This window comes from Gossypium hirsutum, chromosome D06, assembly GCF_007990345.1.
Source record: "Gossypium hirsutum isolate 1008001.06 chromosome D06, Gossypium_hirsutum_v2.1, whole genome shotgun sequence".
NCBI classification, from domain to species: Eukaryota; Viridiplantae; Streptophyta; class Magnoliopsida; order Malvales; family Malvaceae; genus Gossypium; species Gossypium hirsutum.
In genome coordinates, this window is record NC_053442.1 from 26368589 (window position 1) to 26391205 (window position 22617).

The following is a 22617-nucleotide window of genomic DNA, read 5'->3' on the forward strand; positions in this document are numbered from 1 at the left end:
TAGTCTGCCATGAATTGAGGAAAGGTGGCTGATTTTTCCTTGATTTTTGGACAATTTGAGTGCCACAACAACTCAGGACTAAGACTCGGTCATCAGTAAATCTTCGGCAAAATCTCTGATTTCTTGAACTCTTCAAGGACTTTGTATAATTAAACCAAAAAATGGTTTATGACTTCCACGTGCAGCAAAAAATTAGGTTGACTTGGTCCCCAATTTGGACGGTTTTGCAATTAGAAGAAAATTCTCAAGCCTGTCCAAAAATAGTAGATAGTTTAGAGGACCAAATAATATAATTTAACCACTTTAATTAATCAATTTACTTAATTAATTAAAACCAAATTTATTAATGAATTATTAAAAATGAATTATTAAATATAAATTTATATTTTATTATTTAATTTAATCATGCATGGCCCACTTTAAAGCTTAAAAATATAATATGCTCAAATTAACATAAAATAAGCCATTTTATGCATGAAAACTATATAATAAAGTATAAAATCACATTTTAATAATTTCTATGTCCTAATTTCATATTTTCGCATATTTCATTAATTTATTAAACAATTACTTGGTTTTAACAACAAATTTAAGTAAAAAGGTGATGAATTATATAGGAAAAATCATATATATTTTTCAATTTATAGACACCATAGAGATATGGTGCTTAGTACTTTATGCCATGAAAAGAAATTGTCTTTAACAAGGTTTTAAGTTGTAACGTCATATGTTGCTTTTGAAAACTTGATGTAATTTTTAAACATTTTCTTTTCTTAATCTTTTGTTTTAAGAACAGTATATAAAGAAATAAGAAGTATGTTTTAAAATGGTTTGACGCCTGTTGAAAAAATTTTGCTAAGTGTTTAAGTTTTGTAACATCCAATATTTGGATCTGATAATTCAAGTCAGGTATAAGGTGTTACACGAACCGCTGTCGACCACAGTCGTCAGCCATCACCGTTGGCCCTTGCCATTGATCATCACCTATCAGAGCATTGGCATCCTCTGCTACTAGACTACCGTTGGTTTATTTTCGATTTTGGCTGGGTTAGGTTTGTGTCGTCTCGGTCAGCCTAGGTGTTTCTCGGTTCTCTGAGTTTCACCAAAAATTATAGGTTACAAAAGTTTTATGTCTGTTTCTGACTCACATAATTTATTCTAAAATAATAAAATCAATCCAACATGGAGGTGATGGTCCATATTCTAATTTTACATACCCGAAAATTAATAATAATTACATTCAATTTTCTAAAAATCACAAGTTTTGCAAAATTACTTTATCATATATAATAAAATAATAGCATACATTCATTCACATACATATCCATAAACATGCTAATAATTACAAAAATATCACACCTTATCAAAATAAATTATAGATGAAGAAAAGATAAAAGTTTTAGTATTAGTTTATACTATAAACATAGCACAACCTGATTCTGATACCAATTGTTGGAAAAAAATCTGGTTTGAAAACGATTTTCTTACATAGAGGAAAATTAAAATTTTGAAAACAGAGTCAGTTTGTGATATTTATAGCAATAAACTTTTTTCCGAAATTACACCCATGTTTTTAGCTAAATAGCTCCTAGTCATTCCTAGCTTTCAACTGAACGGCCTTCTTTGTTATTCTCGTACCACAAATTGCTTCGAGTGTGAGCTTGAATGAATTCGAATCAAACATAGAACAATAAATTATTTGCTTTACTTTCAGTGAGAAAGCAAAAATCTCTCTTCAATAGAAACCGATAAAATTGTTATTCCAAAAAAAAGAATTTACACTTAGAAAATAAATTCTCACTATTTTTGGGCAGAATAACAATATCTCAAGGTTTTTTCAAACTTATTATATGTTTTTTGCCCTATCAGTGCAATCTATTTATATGGAGAAGAAGTAAAACCCTTGTTGAATTAGTAGAAGTCTATTTAATAGAAAAACAACTTCCTAGTTGAACTAGAAGAAAGAAGGGTGGCAACCTTAGTTAAATATACTAGGGTTTGTCATCTCATGTATTAACATGAGCATCTTTTTGGCCTCTCCTGTATCAAGTCAATTATAAGTGCTTCTTGAACTTTTAATCGAGTACTTTATAATTCAATCCAACCCAATAAATGTTTTTCTATTTTCCAAATTAAACATCATAAATTAATTTCCAAATTAAATAGTTTTCTCAACCCGATTCTAATTCCATTAAAATCATGAAAACTTTTACCGTAAAAGAATATATGAAAAATATATTTAATATTTCTACATTCAATGGGTTCACAATTACCAATTAATTTAATTCTATTTTTAAAATTAATTAATTAATTAATTAATTAATAATTTAAAAAACCATAAATTAATTACATGACAACCAAGTGAGTATTTTTTATTTAAAAATGTGACTTCAACAAAATTGACAAAAAAAATTTAACGATGTCAACAGTTAGACTTGATTTTCAAATTTGAAAAGTAAAGGGACTAAATTCTTGAAAATAAAAGTACAAAGACTAAATTGCAAATCTGTGAAGTGTACATAGACTTATGACATATTTTAACCTTTATACTACAAAACATTTATTATTAATATATTTATAATTGTAATAAATATTTATTATTAAAACATTAATATTGAATATTTTCAATAATATGTGAATAATATTACTTAAAATTATTTTTTAAAATTTATTATTAAAATAAAATTGAAATTTTAAATAATTTATTATATGACTAAATATAAATAATTAAATATGTATGTTTAATAATATTGAAAAATATAATATTTTAATAATTTTAAATATTTTTAAAAATAAAAATAAAATTTATTATCAATATAATAATATTAAGCTTGGTTTAAGTTAATTTTTATATAAAAATAAAATTATCTATAGAGGAGCTCTTTTTCGGAAAATGACTTATGTTTTTCAAAAGAGTAAGTCATTTTACAGAAAAAATGGCTTATTTTACATTGACCTGTAAGTCATTTTCCGTTGATCAAGCCGTTTTTTATTAAACAAACACAGTAAAATGTAGAAAATATTTTCCGTAAAATCTTTTACATCTAAACAAACGGACCCTTAGTGAGAAAGCCACATTCTTTTCTGAATGTCTCTCATTTCTCTAACTTTACCATTTCTATCCATTTCTGTTCATTTGATTCAACATGGAATTTATTTTTAGTTTTAACGAGCTAGCGGAGGGACCGATTGGACATATGTAATTAGGGATCAAATTATTTATAATTTAAGTTTTGGGCTTTTGTCTATTACTTATAAACTCATTTAGTCACGGAGTCATTCTACTATAGTATCGTGACTGAGCTCTCCCTAATGATATACCATTACAAAAACAATTCGAATGCTCGTCTAATGACCTTATCATAAGTGTGTTACTCTCATAAGATATCCTTAATCTCTTTGGGATAAATCCACTCTCCTAATATGATCCTATTTTATCTCATGGTAATCATTACATCTTCCTCTATAAAAGTCGATTACTACCAAATAGTAATTAAGTCATTCATCACAAAGATGAACGACCCGTGGTCAAGTTTGCTTTTCATCTACCATGTAATGCCAATGAGATGATATCATTTACTTATGTATCGAGCTATGAATGCCACTTTGTGAATGATGTTACGTATTGTAGAAGTTGTATGCCCAATGCACCAGCTTTTGGTTCCTTATCTATTTAAACCCAAGCTTTTACTTACATCAAATTATGTGAGTCAAACATACATAGTCCATCATCCACTCAGGATTAAGGTATGTCACACTATGAATGTCACAAGTGAATAAATTCATAAACAGATTCAAGATTTATTCTTCTTGGGTCCAATATGATGTACTGTTAGTCCAATCAGTCACATATATGTCTCTATCTTCTGAGATACATCCGCTCCGATGCCCAAGATAAAGCATTTCCCCAAGTGGACTTGATAGACGACATATTATTCTTTCAACCAGTTTCCTCATTTCCAATTAGACTAAGGACGTGTTTAGGTTCATCTACTAATATAAGCAATCTTTTCGTATTACGATCCAAGCGTGTAATACCGCTTAGTATTAGTGAACCAGTGAGCTAATATTTGCTTCTAATTTACTTTGCATGCAAAAACCACATGAGGACATTATACAAAGAATGTTAATGTAATTCATGGATCATTTTATTAACCAATTTGTTTGAAAAAATTACAAGTTTACAAACAAATAGACTACACTTAGTGTACCAGATGCAACACAGACCTACCATCATCTTTTGCTGGAACATTACTTGATCTACTCCTCACTCTCACCATGATTTTCATAGAAAAAGCGCTAAAGATGCTAAAATAAAGAGTAAAAAGGAAATGTCGCACCATAAATCAAAACAAGAACTCGACGCATAAATTGAGCAAAAAACCTAGAAACCAAAAAACTTAGAAAGTAAGAACACAATTGCATATCAAGAAGAAAAAAAATGAATTTTGAAAAAATACGCAAAAGAAAAATAATTTCAATGAAAGAACAAACAAAGAATATATAGAGGTTCTTTTTAAAATGCATCATTTCATTATTTTTTAAACAACCAATAATACTTCAACACATGTCACTACAAACTAATGTTCATTGTTATCCCTATTCTCTAGGCATGGTCTCCAGATTATAATTATTGTAAACACTCTAGAAGCTTTCATAGCGACTCTTCAATTTCCATGTCAACCTACACTTGCATCTTCAACCATCTGTTGTTGCACCTTTTGTAGAAACCGCAACAACAATTTGTCTTAAGGCAGGCCACTTTATGATCTACATCTCCACTTGAGGGGGGAAAGTCTTCACTCAGCACCTACTCTTCTGTTTAGAATGTGACTCTTTAGGCCAGCAAATCTCATGTGAGCTTAATCACTCTCCACCATGGTTCAGAGTGAATGACAAAATGTTTCCCATAATGAACATATTTCCCATACATTCCACAATAATGGCATGATAACAGATCCACCACGTCAACACCACCAAACAAGGAACCTTCCCTATAAATACCCCCTAGTGAAATGAAGAAGGGATCAACCCTCAAGCATTCAAGCATCCTTATTGCCTTTAGCATATTCCATCGCAACCTTAGCCTTCTTACTCACTTTCCTCATCCGACTCTCCGCCCAGACTAGATGAATCGACCTCTACTAGCATCATCCTATCCTCCTTCATGTTTCCTCTCTTGTTGATATCCAACATCAACAAAATCAATTAAATTGAACTTTTAAATTTTAGTGAAAATCAACATGTTTAAATCTTCGTGGATAGTGAACCAATTTAATTTAAAATTTGGAGTCAAATATGAAGATGTGCTTTGGCTATAATAATAATCACTTCAAGCATTTTTATTTATTTTTTGGGGGTGGGATACCGTTGAACAATACATGGTAGAAAAGATGTTTTACTAACACAACCACCATGTAAGTAAATGAGTATTAAAATGCTAAACTCTTTATTTCGCTCTCCACAAAGGCAATGGAATCCACAAAAGCAATGAGTATTAAATATTGTAAAAAGAAGTCGGATCTTTTATCTCTTTAAAGGGTTTCCAATAAAGCAATCCCACTATTATTCCAAAGCAACCATCAAAAGTTTCCCAGCAATGTTATAGCTTCCAAATTCCGTCAATTTCAATTATTAGTCCTTATTTTTTATGTTGTAGATTTAATTTGATCAAATTTAATTCATGTATCTTTTTAAATTAGTTAGTTTTATTCTTTATATTTTTTTGAATTTTGAAATTTTAAATATAACCGAACAATAGCAATTAAATCCTTTTGGTTAAATTCTTTTATTACTCATGTACGTACTATGCATAAAGTTCTAAATTTAATCCATGTTCTTCCAATTGGATCGTTCTTAGTTCTTATACTTTTTGAAATTCAAAATTTCAATTTAGAGGCAAACAAAAATTGTTAATCTCATTAGCTAGCTTTTTTTTAAGTAATATGTAGAAATAGCAATCTGGTAAAGCATTACATATGTGATAAAACATTTTGCCACACCAAAATTTGGAAATACTTGAACTTAACTTAATTAATTTAACAACAATCATTTGGTTAGAGTTGAAATTTTAAAATTCAAAAAGTATGAAGACTAAAAATAACTATATTAAAGTACAAGGACTAATGAAAAATAACATCTAATTCCAATAATAATTGTAGGCCTAATTATAATTTCATAAATTTTATTATCTTGAAATTTAAGTTTGATTTGGTATAATTTGATTTTTCTACTTTTTATAATGTTATTGATATATTTAAATTTATAGCTTTATTAATTGTTGTTGTTAAAATGATAAATTCTTTTTCTTCATTCTCACAATTAGCATCACATGAAAATCTAATAAATTATATTCAAATTAATAATATATTTACGTATACTTTAAGTTCTTTTTTCACCATAACAATAGCAATTAATGATCTTATTTATCTATCTACACCTACTCATATACTTATAAAAATAGAGTAATTAAATTATTGTAAATTAAATCATTAAATTCCATATAGTACAGACTTAAACCAGAAGTAGACTATTAACTATATTATATATTTATTTCCATGCATGGTGTAGGCCACGTGACGTGAATAACCTTTAATTATCCTATAAGTCAAAGTCAAAAAACGAGGAAATTGATGGATTTACAAAACAAGTTAAACATGATTTAAAGCCCCAAAAATCAAAAAGAAAGTTTGTTCACCCACCTACCATAGAATAATGCAATATATACGATGCCTAATGGAGTGGCCAAGAAACATCTTAGTTTAACCAATAAATTTAGTCCCCTTTGTGGGCTCTTTCATTTCACCCTCATGTTTTAAGTTGACTTCTAGAGATCATAAAGACTTTTAGAAAGTTAAAACCAACAAAAAATAATAAAAAATATTAATTATATTTCAAAAGTAAATAAATTAAAACTCGTGTTATATTTATATCTAGCAACCTCACTTCACATCTTATTAATTTTATTGATGAATATCATAGACTAGAATCATTTTGCAAGCTAAGGACACCTACGAGCCTAAGACTTTGAAATCACAAGCCATGGGATCTCATTCTTGATACAGACAGAATACTTGCCATTCATATATCTCATTCATCCATTATTCTGATATCACAACCTATACTTATAAAAACAAGACATTCATAAATCGGTTGAGCTCCAAAAAATACAAAATCAATACAGAAAAGACACGTGACATTTTGGGAATGATGAAAGAGGCTCCTATGATCATTGAAATAGAACAACTTTTGTCTCTCCTCTTACCGTCTTTGCTATATCTCTTTTTATTCCTGTTCAACTTCAATTCTTTTGAAAATGTAAAATTTCGATTACCTTAAATTATTTACGATCTATATAGTATGAATAAATCGTCACAAACTACTATAATCTCTATCGTATGTAAATAAAGTGAATCATTTGTTAATGGATATGTTAGGTTGGCACTATTTTAAAATTAATATATAATTACATTTGTTTCAATGCCAAGTTGTATGAATTAACATATCAAAGGAATCAAATCCTCAACAAAATCCTGTAGAATGTTGCTTAGTGACACCAACTAAAGTTTTTTTATCTATATTCTCCTTCAGCATTTACTTTAATTTAATTAACCAAAGTCAAACTAATATACATATTATTTTTTTAGCTAAGAGATGCCAACTGGTATATTGTATAATTTAAAATTTGTTTAAAATAAATAAAATTATAGATATTGATCTTTGTTTTTTTTTTCAGCACAACCTTAGTTAATACCGGTCTACTTAGAGCTATTTAATTGAATTTAATTAGGCGGTTTCATATTAATAATATAAATAGTGTAAAGTTAGTGTACATCATTATTTTAGGATATTTTCATCACTCTATTTTATAAAAATTTAAAAATAAAAATTAGTTCTTCAATTTTAATTAGCTAAATTTTGATTTTTTAATTTATAAAAATTAAAAGGTTAGTTCAATATGTTAATACTGTTAAACCTTATTATTAGATTGATATCATAAAAATCAACGTTTAGAAATTTAAATACAAAATATTAGCAAAAATAATCGCGTCATGTACAAAAAATTGGTACTTGAATTTGTCCATTTATCTTAGACTGATACTTATAGGTTTTTTTTTTCAGATTGGTACCCAAACTTTTTTCCATCCGCTATATTAGTACCTGAGACTAATGACATTAATTTTTTTTCCTGACATGGCAGCGTTGGCCAATCGCGTGTTGTCATGTACTATCTTCTTGTATTTGTTTTTGTTTTTTGTTTTTACTTTTCCTCTTTTTCTTCCAATTTTTTCTTTTCTTTTTTGTTCTTTTTTTGGCTTAATCTTTCTTCTTTCTTCTTTCTTCTTTCTTTCTTCCATCAAGTACCCCAAAATTTTTCCCTCACTTTCTCACCATCCAATCACCACCAAAATCACATCTCTTAAACCCCTTTCGTTTTACTCGCCATTTTCTAGCCACCATCAACCAACCCCTACCACTTCACCTCCCATTTTCAAACTAATCCACAGGAAAGTTTTCTTTTGGGAGTCCAAATCTAACCACGATTTTTCTAGAAAGAAGAGCCCCGTAGAGTTCAAAATGATTAATAAAAGACAATCCGAATCCATGGTAACTAAACCCTTAGGGAAGAATCTAGTGATGGGCCAAGTCAAGATCCTAAAACACAGTAAACTGTTGGCCACCGCCATGGAGAAGACCGATCGTTGATGTTCCTATGGATCGAAGGGCGGCTATGAGGTTGATTTGAGCTTGGGGTCAATGAATTGATTGGGCCCAGATCTGGAAACGATGCAAAATAAAATTAAGCTCAAGGAATTCAAGAATGGCAATGGGTTTTATGGCGGCTCTTCTTCCCTCGTTTTCCTGCCGCCTAATTTGGTTCTAGTCCCTGAGTTTTTGGGAAAGAGAACGAGGGTATGTCCTTAATCGCTACGTCTAATCATTAAAACTAAACTTGGTATGATTTCAAGTGGGAAATTAAAACCTGGGTTTTTGAAATCATTGCTATTTGAATCCTATATTCTTCCTTTATTTTTTTCAAGAGGAAGAGTGAAAGAATCAATGGAAGAATATAAGGTTTGGAGTGGTTCTTCTTCCAAGGTTCTTACTATTGAAATGTGTGAAGTCCATGAATATCTTGGTTCTGATTTTAGATATTTGTTGAACGTAAAATAACTGCTAAGGATAGCCTAGAGACACTTCTGATGAGTTTAATTTTAGTAGTTCATATGTTTAATTGCTTTTTTCTCTTAATTTTTGAAAAATAAACATAGGAGAAATTGTTCAAGGGAAATGAATTGATTGCAATATTTTTCTGGTATTAGTTCAACAATTTGATAAATTAACAAAGCTTTTCAACTTAGAATTAATTTGTAACACCCCGCCCAACAAAGCCTTAATGTTTGGATGTTGTTTAGGGAAACAAGATGGATGAGATAAATTTTGAATATGTATAGTGTTAGAACTAGACTAAGTATAAGAACCCTTTAAGTATGTTTGTGACGCCTTGATGTTGGTGAACATTAGGTTGGCACATAGTGATCAAGAAGTGTCTTTAGTAAGGAAGGGTTCTCCCAAAAGCTTTGATGGCACATAGAGTGGGCAAACTCCATTATGGATAAGGGAAACGATCTTTATGATGCGATTTTATGTCAGTAGTGTAGAGTATCCTATAAGGTTGGCTTTGAGCCAATCAAAGATGGAAGGAACAATAGTCAGAAACCAACCAAACGAGAAGCGAGATAGTTAAGGACAAAAGGTAGGTACTCAATTAGTTTTCTTGGAAATTGTATATTAGGATTATACCACCCAATGACTGATGTGATGTTTAACAAGTTTCAATAAAGACTTAGGTTGAGTTAAGTGTTTAAGATAGGGTAAGAAGAAAATATATTGTCTCTTCCTTTTCTTGAGATAATAGGACTAGAAGAAAGGTGAGGTACTCCTCTAAGCTAAGTCTAACATCACGATGTTTGAATAAGATTTCCTTAAAAGTAGGGTAACACCCGGGATTTTGGTGAGCCCTGAACTTAATAAGTAAACTAAGTATTACTTCAAATGGTGAAGAGTTGTTCGCCCCATTGATGCTCTTGGCGTGTTAAGTGGGTGCATAACCAATATTGAACTATGGCAAAAAATTGCCTTTGAAAAGAATAAATCATTAGGAAGAAGAAGCCTAGTAAGGTATTAAGGAAACTCGAATAATAGGGTCATCGCCAATAAGGCGTGATGCACCAAGTGTGATTAGTTAAGATACCAGTTACGCTTTAATGTAATGACTGAGGACAATGGATGGATTAAGGCCTAAAGGTATGTTATGTAAATATATGTATTCCCGTACACATCTCTTTTGTTAAAAATTTATCTGGTGGATTGTAAGGGATAGGACATGTGTCAAATATCCATAAGGATAAAGGTAACATATCAAGGTAACCCGAGTACGAAATGGGAGACCTTTCTCCATCTTCTTCAAGAAGTAATCTTTGTTTATAAAAAGGAGAAAAATGAAGAGAATTCCTCTCATCCTTCAAGTTGAGTTGAAGATATGGATCTAGGCTCTAAGATGCCTCTTGTTAAGGGATTGCTGATATACTGTAAAGACGCAAGTTAGGTGAGTCCTTAATCCAACTCTTGCAAATGTATTATATATGTTAAAACCTTCTATGAAATGAACTAAGAATATATGATGTAATGATTTTGTGAGAAATGTATAATGCGATGATTTTGTAAAAATGTATGGTGTTTAGAGCTGAATGATTTGTATGGAATATGGTGTCATGAGTAAGTCAGATTGAATGAGTCTATCAAGTATGAGTCTGTGCGAAGTGTCTGTACCTATCTCCAGAATCATCTAAAGGGGTCCGTCAGGCTAAAAACACAAATCTCTGAAAGGAAAAGTCCATGGCACTCTGAAGACCATTTAGTGTAAGACCATGGTTGAACTATGACATCATATAGAAAAGATTTAAAGGACGGTTGGGTGAGTACCAAACGATGAGGGGAAAACTTCACGACGGTAAGGGGAAAACCTCATGGCGATGAGTTTAAGCGAATCCCTATTGTCAAAAACACTTATATTCGTAAAAGTGAGCCTTTGTGGCTATCTTTGAAAGGACGCCTTTATGACAATCTCTGTTAAAAAGACGCCCTTGTGGAAATGTTTATTAAAAGGAAGTCTTTGTGGCGATCTCTGTTAAAGGAATCCTTTGTGGTGATCTCTGTTAAAAAAATTCTTTGTAACGTTCTTTGTTAAAGGAAGCCTTTATGGCTATCTCTGTTAAAAGGATGCCTTTGTGGCTATCTCAATTAAATGAATGCCTTGTGGCAAACTCTGTTAAAAGGATGCCTTCGTGGCGAGACTCTGAAAGGAAAGCCTCTGTGGCTATCTTTGGAAATGAACGTCTTCGTGGCAAAATCTGAAGGATGAGTCTCATGATGACCATTTGAAGATAATGCCTTTGGACGGATACCGAATGGATGGTGAACCCTGTATAGTTACAAGAGATTTGGCTAGTGTGTGCCAGAGTACGTGGTGAGGCAAGGTAAGGTTATGTATTGAAAGTATGTATAGAGTGTGCACTAAAGTAAGGAAGATATAGTGCAAATTCTGAGTTAAGTATTGGGCGTAGTCTACCTCGCTTGAGAAAAATGATAAAACTAGTATGGAAAAAGATATTAAGTATGATAATAATGTAAAATTTAAGAAATGTTATAGAAAGTAAAGAAATGTTAAGTATAGTATTCTCAAGAGATGAGAATATGGTTTTGAAGAGAGAAAGATGGTAGCCTTAGTATTGTACCCACCAAAGAAGGAAGAAATGTCAAGAAATACCCCAAGGATGTGCAAAATAACATATGCAACGTAGAATGAATGAAAACAGTATTCTAAGGTTTAACTCACTAAGTTCTCACGGACTTACAAAAGTTGTTTCTGTTTTCAAGTTTTTAAAGGAATGTACACTGAGAAATGATGCCAAGGTTACGCTAAAGAAACAGCGTGTTGGGCTGTTATGCATACAAAGTAAGGCAAATGGCAAGTTCGTGTCTGCGTATAAGTTCATTAAGTAGTATCCCAAAGTATATCCAATAGACTAAGAGATAAAGTAGAAAAGTCTGAAGTTTTATTAAGTCAAATTAATAACCATACATTGTATTTTTACAAGAAACTCTATAGTAGTCATAGATAGTAGTCTGTATATAGGGGAAATGTAAATGTAACCCTACAATGTATGCCAACAATAGATTCTGATACACTCATAGAAAGACGTTTAAGTCAATGAATAAGAAAGAAAAAGTTTTAAGTTACATTTGTATAAGGCGTAACACCTGAGATTTGGATTCGGTAGATCAGGTTGAGTCAATGGCGTTACATGCTTAGATGGTGAGAAAGTGAGGGAAAATTTTTGGGGTTCTTGGAAGAAGAAAGATGAAACCAGAAAAAAGAAAAATAAAAATAAAAATAAGAAAAGAAAAGAAAAAGGGAAGAAAAATTCAATTTATTTTTAATTAAATATTTGTTAAAAATGGATAAATTTAAAATAATGACACGTAGAAATAATTTGAAATAGAAAACATAGAAAAATATTTGTTAAAAATAGAAAAATTAAAATACTATTATTTAAAATAATTTTAAATTTTTTTGGGTACATGACTGATTGATTTTTAATTTATATATTAAATAATTTCATATATATTTGTAAAAGATACGATAGTATTAATTTTAAAATATTTAATTAATTATCATTATAGTTAAGGGTTTAATATATATGGTTTAGGGTATATGGTTAATTTAAGATTTAAGGTCGGTTTAGGAGTTACAATTTTAAGGTTTATGAATTATGGAATTACGAATTATGGATTAGAGATTATGGTTTAAGGGTTGTGATTTAGGGGTTAGGGGTTAGATATTATGAGTTAGGGATTTAGGGTTTATGGATTCAGTGTTAGGTTAGGGTTTAGAGTTTAGATTAATTAGTGTTTTTTTAATTTATATATTAAATAAAGTTTAGGGGTTAGTAGTTAAAGGTTAGAGGTTAAGAGTTAGTGATTTAAGATTTAGAGATTTGGGATCGGGTTAGGGTTTAAAGTTTAGATTAATTATTTTTTTAATTTATATATTAATTAAGTTCTTATATAATTGTAAAAGAGGGGTTAAGGGTTAAGGGTTATGGGTTTAGGAGATAGGGGTTAACGGTTTAGGGTTTAGGGTTTAGATTAATTGGTGTTTCTTAATTTATATATTAAATAATTTATTATATAATTGTAAAAGAAATAATTTTAATTTTAATATATTAAAATTATGATTATAGTTTTAATTATTTAAGAGATAATAGATAAATTTTATATATATTAAATGGTTTAGGATTTAAGGTTTATTTGAGATTTGTTAAATGATAAAATTTTATACAATCAATTAATGCTTTTATATTTAAAAATATTTAATCTAAACCATTTGATATATTTAAATATTAGATTTAAAAAATATATTGATAAATAAATAAAATCACTTAACTAATAATTTTTAACAGATAAAATAAAAAATTTTTAAAAGAGCAAAACAACGTGATTTTGTTTAAAATAAAATGATTTTTGCGACGTTTTTTATAAAAACGCCGCAAAAAGGTAAGCAATAATCCACAAAATTCATTTTATCTAAAAAATTTCGTGCTGATTTTTCCCAAATTTCCCTTTAAACCCCTAACTTTGCCCAAATTTCGCGCTGATTTTTTTCCCAAATTTCTTGCTGATTATTTGTGTGTGTGTTTCATCTTGTTGTGTTCATTACTCAGATCCCTATCACTTTTTTTTCCTCTTTATTTTCTAATTTTGGGTGTTATTTATTCCATATAGATTTTTAATTATAATTTTGATCATCTTCCAAAAGAGGAAACTCGTTTTTTAAAACCCTAAGCAGAAGGAAGAAATCGAAGTGATTTGAGCCACCGCCTCTGCTCCGCCGCCAGCCATAAAGGTTCTATCTCTCAACCATGAATGTATCTTGCTTACACAAAAAAATAAGCTTTACAAAGTTTAAAATTCACAAAAAAATAAGCTTTACAAAGTTTAAAATTTAACCATGCTCCTTTTCTATTTCTTTTCGCCATACTTACAAATATTTGCACTTTCAGGTTTCTATTCTTGCTGATGAGATCTTAAAGAATGTGGAGTATGATGCCTTGAGGATTGTCTTCAACAAGTTTCACTCAGTAGTTTCATTTGTACCGACAGTCTCAACTGTATTATCACCTGAAGTGAGCAAATCTTTCAGATTGATAGTTATTTTAACCCTAATTAGTTGCTGCTCTGGTTATTCTCTGTTATTCTTTTTAATTTGGTGTTTATTTGTATAGATTGTTGAAAGGGAATCTGAATCTGGGGGAAAGCTTGGTGAACTAGACCCCTATGAAGTCGAGGGTGGTGAGACAAAGGGTGAAATACTTCAAAATCTGGCTGAGTTCCAGTTCTCTTGTGTAAGTCCCTGCTGTTTGAAAGAAATGTCCTTATTTCTTGTTATTCTGCATGAAAGTCATACCATGTAGGCATGAACTATAGGACTAAATAAATGAACCCTATTTTTCAAAATTTTGAATTTAATTGATACCCTAGGTCATTGAGAGTTGTTTTATGGTGACAAGATTAATACAAATGATTCCTATGGCACAAGCAGCCGATATTTTGTCCATGGCAAAATGCAGTAACGAGCTCCACTACTACCTGAAAGGGAAAAAAACATATAAACAGAGGGGATGCACTGGGAAGAAGAGGAAGCAAGGGACTAAGCATTTAGACGAACGGTTGGTGAACAGAAATAAGGTAGACACGATAACTGCAGATTCGTCGTCAATACCAACACACACCTATATGATGATGATGATGATGATGATGATGATGACGACGATGATGATGATGATGATGATGTTATTAGCCTTTGAAGCCCTCGGCCAACCGAACCCGAACTTAAGACTTTCACTTTCTAGTTCATGAATTACAGATATGATCCCCCCGCTTTGTTTGCCCTTTTGTTTGTTTGGGTAAGAAGACAGACATGTTTGTTAACCCATGTTTATTGTTCTACTGCCTTTAGGTCTTCGGGCACCAAGGCATTTTTTCTATTCGTAATTATTTTTTTTTTTACTTTTGATATTAAATTAGGGTTTTTTTCAAATTATTTGTGAGAAATAGTTTCTTTAAAGACAATATTCAAATAAAAAAATTACCTTTCAAATCCGTCAGTTAAATAAAATTATTTGTGAGATTAAATAAATAAATGTGCTATAGTCTCTGTAATTTGCCATCTAAGCATTCTTGTATTTCCCCCAGGTCATGTTCAATGCGGTTTTGGAGAATGCTTGTAGTGAGCAAGGAGCAAGGATGTCTGCTATGGATAGCTCAAGCAGAAATGTCGGCGACATGCTTGATCGCCTGACTCTTACATATAATAGGTCTTGTGCCTCCCTTGTTTTCATATACATTAACTTTCATATGAATTGGTTTATACACTTCATTAGTATTCTGTTGTCACTTATGTTGCATGGAACCACATTTGTTTTACCTTTTATTCCTTTTTCATAGCTGAAGTATATTGTTTTTTTGGTCATATTTGTGTTTCAGAACCCATCAAGCTTCAATCACCACGGAGTTGATTGAGATTATATCTGGAGCATCAGCACTGGAAGGTTAATTTCAAATATTTTTCACTGCTAGATTTTTCCAGACGGTAATGACATAAAATGTCAGTGCACTGTTTGTTTCTCTATAGGTTAATCCATTTTCATCAGAAAATCCCAGTCCATCCAAATTACAGGATGGTACTGAAGGAATAAATCTCAGAATTTGTGCTGCTAATGCTATATATTTTCTTAATAATATTTCAGGAAATTTTATATTTATTACATTAAAATATTGATAATTGAGGAAATAAACTCTACTGATTAATTGTGTTCATAATATTTGGAATAAAAAAGTAATTTGCATTACTACAGTATGCAATGGTAAGTAGAGTGTTTGTCGAAGTATAGACCAGTAATAGAAATCACCTTGGGGTAATCTAACTTCCTGAAATCTGAAGTTCAATAGAAGCATGTCATGACACGATAACAAACAAATTTATTATACATAATTTTTTTTCTTGATTTATTTATGTGTTCTTGTTACTGTAAAATAACATATACAGCATGAATTAGTGTAAAAAGAAAAAATGGAAGGGTTAAGAAAAGAATTACCGGCACCATCCGGTTTTGTAGAAAAACTAAAAATAAAAAAAGTTGGTCAACTGTTTTATATTAATAAAAAGGGAAGGACTACACGTGATTCCCGACTTTTAGTCAGCTTTGAGCCTGTCTTTGAAATTCTTGTTCATGTAATATTTGTTTAAATCTAACATATTTCAACTTTTTATCAACAGATTTGATTGGCTTAAGACTTTTTCAATATGAATTAAAAAAAAAAGAACTAACACTAGTGTTTCTAGATATCATCCATTCAAGTTTTGTTTTGTCTAATATGAAAATTGATTTAAATTTTGCCATTCCTTTTGAGTTTCAAGGCGAAAGGATAATATAAAAACTAAAATTGACTTCACCCATCACCTAAGAGTTCGATCAAACCTTAACCCATGCCTATAAATATTTGCATGTCAAGAAAGGAAAATTAAAATGAAGTATGATACATAACGACTCCTCTTCTCCATGCCTAAGGAGGAAAAACTCATGTACCAACTTCGAAATAAAACGAATATAAAAGAAACCTAAATTTGATTAGTAATAGCGAGAGCTTCTACTTTATATGTTCATTGTCAACGTTGTTGAGTTATTTCAAACCCCTCATTTTCTCCTTTGGACCAAAACCAAATCTTACATCACCTTGGGTCCAAAACTTCCAAGAAAAACAACAACAACACGATACAAAAGCAATTTGGTTTAATTTTGGTCTTGCTCTCTCTTCTCTTTCCTTTTAATCTAAAAAATCTACTCCAAATTAATAATTCAAGTTGAATTGATAATCATTATAAAAAATTTATCTTTAAATTGGATTACATATTAAATTTAAAATTATATTTCTTTAACACGGTTTTAAATATATATAACGAACCATAGATTTTGGGTGGCTTTATATTGGCCATAGAATCAACTTTATTTTACAAAAATGCTATATAAGCCAGTTTAATTAAAGTTTTTAGATTGCACGTCAATTATTAAATTAGAAAATAAAACTAGAGATTAAATTTAAAATGTGTAATCAGTACAGGGACTGAGAATACAATTTAGACCCAACAATTATCAAAGCTTTCTCCAAGAAATTCTTAAAATCAATCTTAGCCGTTGGACTAAAACTCCACTATGGATTCCCATCATTTCTATTACCCGGTCACCCGGTCATCGTTCAACCTTTATAATCAACCCTTGTTGCTCCCTCAGCTCTAACTCTTTGCCTTCCATCTTCTTCCCTTCCTTTTTCTCAGGCTTCAATAACTTGCTGACCTCTCAAGTTACCTTCCCTGCAAAGCTTCGTTTCTGTTTCTTTGACCTCAAAATGGCGGTGGATCTGATGAGTTTTCCGAAGATGGATGATCAGATGGCGGTACAAGAGGCTGCATCGCTAGGCTTGAAGGGCATGGAGCACCTGATCCGTCTCCTTTCTCACCAGTCCAACAACGTCGACTGCACCGACCTCGCCGATCTCACCGTCTCTAAATTCAAAAAGGTCATCTCACTTCTCAACAGAACCGGTCACGCCCGGTTCAGACGCGGGCCGATTCAACCCCTTTCTTCCTCGTCTTCCCCCTCGACATCATCCTCTGCTTCTCTGTCTGTTCCGAATTCTCAAAACAATCTAACTCTAACTTCTGCTGCGATCTCAACGCCGGCGACCATAAATACGGCGGTGGTCGGTACTTCGGTTATCAGTCCTTCTAGCTTCGTTCAATCGCAGCCGCAGAGTTTGACTCTGGACTTCACAAAACCTAATTTGTTTGGCTCCAACGGTAAAAGTACCGAGTTGGAGTTCACAAAAGAAAGCTTTAGCGTTTCCTCTAACTCTTCGTTTATGTCTTCTGCCATCACCGGAGACGGCAGCGTCTCGAACGGGAAGCAGGGATCATCTCTATTCTTGGCGCCGGCGCTGGCCGTTTCGACGGGAAAGCCGCCGCTATCGTCGACACCGTTCAAGAAGAGATGCCATGAACATGACCACTCCGATAACGTTTCCGGCAAGATATCTGGCTCCGGCAACAGCAAGTGCCATTGCTCAAAGCGAAGGTATATAATATTGTTTTCCTAGTTTTATCCTCCAATTCATGGCATATTTTAACCGTCAGTTTAGGTTTTTGACTTTTATGGGATACCGTAAACAAAATTCAAAGTCGAATAATTTAAAGTAACTTAATGAGATAACTCGAGTCGAGTTGCTTTGAAACCGGCCGAGTTTAGCTGGAATCAATATCATGTAGATCGTGGGGCGAATTATTGGTCAAAGCCTGGGGGGTTGTTGAACAGTTTAGGCATATTAAATGATAGAGCGCGCGCGGTAACCAGAAAAGCTGTAAATTTAATTGGGAGTGGCAATCAAATTTCTGAACCTCGGTGTTACAACTATTTTGTCTTATGAGATGCTTTTCAAGTTTGACTTTTCTTTTTGGTTAAATATATGGGACCATAGAACTGGCGGTGCATGATAGGGAATCCTACTCCACTTTATTTATTATTTTAGGTCAAATTATTGCTTACGGTTTGTGTATTGGTTACTTGAATAATTTTCAGGAAAAATAGGGTGAAGAAAGTAATAAGGGTTCCTGCCATAAGTTCGAAGATCGCCGATATTCCACCAGACGAGTATTCATGGAGGAAATACGGGCAAAAGCCAATCAAAGGCTCCCCATTCCCGCGGTATCCTGCTGTTCTTCCTTTTTCAATGTGCAACTTCATATCATTAGATCAAACGGTTGATAATTTGTGTTTTGACTTATTTTCTCAGAGGATATTATAAGTGCAGTAGCGTTAGAGGGTGCCCCGCGAGGAAACACGTGGAGCGAGCCCCCGATGATCCGTCAATGTTGATTGTAACGTACGAAGGGGAGCACCGACACACTCAACCCGCAATGCACGAGAATATGGCTCCTGCCGTGGGAATGGACTGGACTTCGAGTCAACGTGATAATAAGCAAATATTAATCTAAGTTAATTTATACATAAAAAAAGAGTTTAGTGGTGTTTTGTAATATTTTGGAGTAGGTTGGGGCAATTGGATGTAAATAGGTATTGTACTAATTGTAATGCCAAATTAAAAAGTAGACTGACAAAGTCGTTGAGATTATGCTTAAAGCAAAAGTTCTTTCTCTCTCTTCTCTACTGTGTGGATGCAACGAATGAGATTCTGTGACAGTGAAGATTATATATTTTGAGGCGTTAAAAATTAATAATTATCTCTATTTTTTAAAAGGGTAAATTACCTAGTAGTTGAGAAACTACGCTTTTTAAGTCAACTCTATAAGTTTATAAAAGGGTGATTTAATTATTAAAAGTTTCTTTATTTATAAAAAGATTAAAATAATTTTTTATTTTTTCTCTGATTTGCAATAAGGTGATTATTTTATAATTTTTTATAATTGGTGATAAAATTATAGTTAAGTGACTTCTATTATAGCTTATTTTTTAAAAAACTATATTTGATTTATTGATGATGCGTGGTTGTATAGATAAAAATTTATAAAATGTCCAATATTTATAGGAATGGGAGTAAAAAATAGGTAAAAGTCTCCTAGAGATTCTTGTATTAGGAGTTAAATTAGTGGTAACAAAAAATGTACTTTCAGGACTTTTTTCTAAAAATTGAACCCATAAATATTTTTATTAAATATTTACGAATTTATATATAAGTAAATTAAATTTTGGATTGGTAATTTTGCTAAATTTGGGATTAGTTAAGGTACAATGACTAAATTGTAAAAGAGGTAAAAGTTTGATTATTATGAAATTTTATTAAGTAGAGATGGAACACAGACTAAAGTGGCAATTAAACCACTTTAGAAATAATAGTGGACGGTAAGTAGGTGTTTTCATCATAATTCGGCTTAAAAATTTAAAGAAATAATAAATAAAAATAATGGAGAGTGGGGGAGCTGGTGGACAGACAAAACAAAGGAAATTTTCTTTTCTTTTTTTCTACCATGGGAGATACGACTAGTGTGAAAGTACTAAAGGGAGATACGACTGTATGGGGGTGGAAAGGAAGGAAGGAATGGAGTTATGAACAAGTTGTTGAACTCTTATACCAATTACAATGGGATACGGGGGGCAGTGGATATTATTACAAAATTACAACATAAAACTAGTAGAAAGAAAAATGTTTTTACAAAGTAAGAAATGATAGTGGATACAAGTAGATATGAAGAGAGATTGGTAGATGAGAAGTGAATGGAGAAAGGTTTTCTAAACTTTTTTCGATGCCTCTTTAGGCTTCCTTCATCTCCTTTTTATAGGAGAATTCTTGAACTCTATTTAAATTTTTTTGAATCCCGCACAGTGGTTTTGATAAGGATAATGTCTCATCATTGATTTGACATGGTTGCTTACACGTTGTGTAACACCCCAAACTCAGCCTAGACGTTAGGTCGTATCTGGCAATGTCACACGATAGTATTTTTGCAACCTCATTGTTACGTTGAAAACATTCCATATTATTATATTTAGTAAACCTTTGTTAGAACTAAGGAAGTCGTCTTTATTCATTTAAAACATTTGTTTTGAAACATCCTTCGTTGCGGAAGCTTTAATAAAACAGTCTAAGTGATCATGTGTTTAGAAACTACTTTAACTTTTTGAAAACCAAATTTCCTACGACCAATAGATATAAATCTATAAAGTAAAATAAATAAATAAAAACCCAAAATTTAAAACCAAAGTCCCAGAGGGTCCTTAAATTACAACCCAAATAATCAATAATAATTAAATTGTAAAACATAAATTGAAAACCATGAAGTCCAAAAATTTCTGTGGTCATTTCAGAGTCCTCCGTCGCACCGGTCCGTCTAAGTCTAGGGATTACCTGTGCACATTAAACAAAAAGGGCGAGTTTACGTAAACTCAGTGTGTAATCCCGCATAAACAAACAATCAATCAGTATTCGCAGTGCACAGTTGAGCAGTTTTGGGCCTAAGCCCTTTTCAGTATCAGTGACAGTTTGGGCCTTAGCTCATATTGGTACAGTGTCAAAAATGCAGTAGGGCCTTAGCCCATCACAGTATTAGTAGCAGTAATAGTTATGCAGTAGGAAGATCCTACCCATCCAACCTCTACACACCATCTCTATCCAACCCTACACTCCATGTGGGGATATAATCATCCCACCCATCCCTACACTCCAAGTAGTACCGAATGCGGAACAAAATAGTAGTTTTCAGCTAAGCTGCCAGTAAATTAGGCTTAAAACCTTTCAGTACACTTCCTCCGAATAAAAACCCCCAACCCAATGCAATGCAACATACAATGGATGATATGCTATAATGCAATTTTAGTACATATATTCGGTTTAGATATTAACATGCTCAGTACAGATATCATTCAGTCAATTTCACACATTTAGGGGTTTAAGTAACACTTATCGACCTTACAGTAGGTTCACAGTCGACTTGGATGACCCGTGCAACCTTAGAAACATTCTGGTAAAAATGGGCCCACACGCTCGTGTGTGCCTGTGTGGCCCACTCGGCCCAAATTGGCCTTAGTCGTGTGATCCATTTTTAATGTAACCCATGCTAACTAAATATTAATATATGTTTTCACTATTTACTTATATGTTTATTCAAAGTTGTCTACTTGAGTCATTGTCCCTAAATTATTTATATCTTGAGCTACAAAATTCCAAATTAAGATCCACTTGATGTATTCGAAACTAAACTCAAATACCTTACTACCATAAAGTTTTTAGATTTTATAGTTTATCAAATAAGTACAGTAAAATCTTCAAATCTATCCCGATTTTGCTGTTTGACAGCTTTAACCTTTCCTTACTAAAAATTATTTATCTCTTAGTACAGAATTCATATGATGTTTTTGTTTGTTTCTCTTGAAAATAAACTCATTAAGGATTTAAAAATATAAATTTAAGCTCCGAATTATTTTTTACAATTTTTGATAATTTTTCCAAAGTCAGAACAGGGGAACCCGAACCCATTCTGACACTGTCTCACAAAATTCATTATATCTCATAACTTACAATTTCATTGCTTACACTGTTTCTTCATGAAAAACTAGACTCAATAAAATTTAATTTCGTATTTTATTCAACCTCTAACTCAATTTCCTCTATTTTTGATAATTTTTTAAAGTTAGACTACTGCTGCTGTCCAAAACTATTTTAGTGCAGAATGTTGATTTCTAAGTTTATACCCTTATTTCCTTTCTCTACAATTTTTCGCATCATTTTCTCTTATTTCTCTTATTTCTCAACAACAAGTAATTTTAGCTTTTCGCCAAATCCCATTTTTTGCGTTTTGGGTACACACCTAGTATTATTTCTGATGCGTAAGCACTCTTAAGCCTCCAGAACCAAAAAATCGACCAACAAATCTCCAGATTAATCACTTAATTCATTTTTAATCAACCAATTTTAGAAGAAACTCGA

General features: G+C 31.8%; 2 protein-coding genes across 3 annotated transcripts; both read left to right on the forward strand.

Moving 5' to 3' along the window:
- Positions 1–10286: 10286 nt before the first annotated feature.
- Positions 10287–15883, forward strand: LOC107963026 (ATP synthase subunit gamma, mitochondrial). The gene is made up of 6 exons (XM_016899626.2): positions 10287–10308; positions 13938–13969; positions 14127–14249; positions 14349–14468; positions 15319–15440; positions 15610–15883. Exons 1-6 carry the CDS (start codon positions 10287–10289, stop codon positions 15677–15679), a joined length of 489 nt encoding a protein of 162 aa, XP_016755115.1. The 3' UTR covers positions 15680–15883.
- A 1310-nt stretch (positions 15884–17193) lies between these two features.
- On the forward strand, positions 17194–19308 carry LOC107961713 (probable WRKY transcription factor 17). Of its 2 annotated transcripts, none has more exons than XM_016897786.2 (3): positions 17194–18254; positions 18756–18881; positions 18970–19308. In XM_016897786.2, exons 1-3 carry the CDS (start codon positions 17530–17532, stop codon positions 19169–19171), a joined length of 1053 nt encoding a protein of 350 aa, XP_016753275.1. In that variant the 5' UTR covers positions 17194–17529; the 3' UTR covers positions 19172–19308.
- The last annotated feature ends 3309 nt before the right edge of the window (positions 19309–22617 follow it).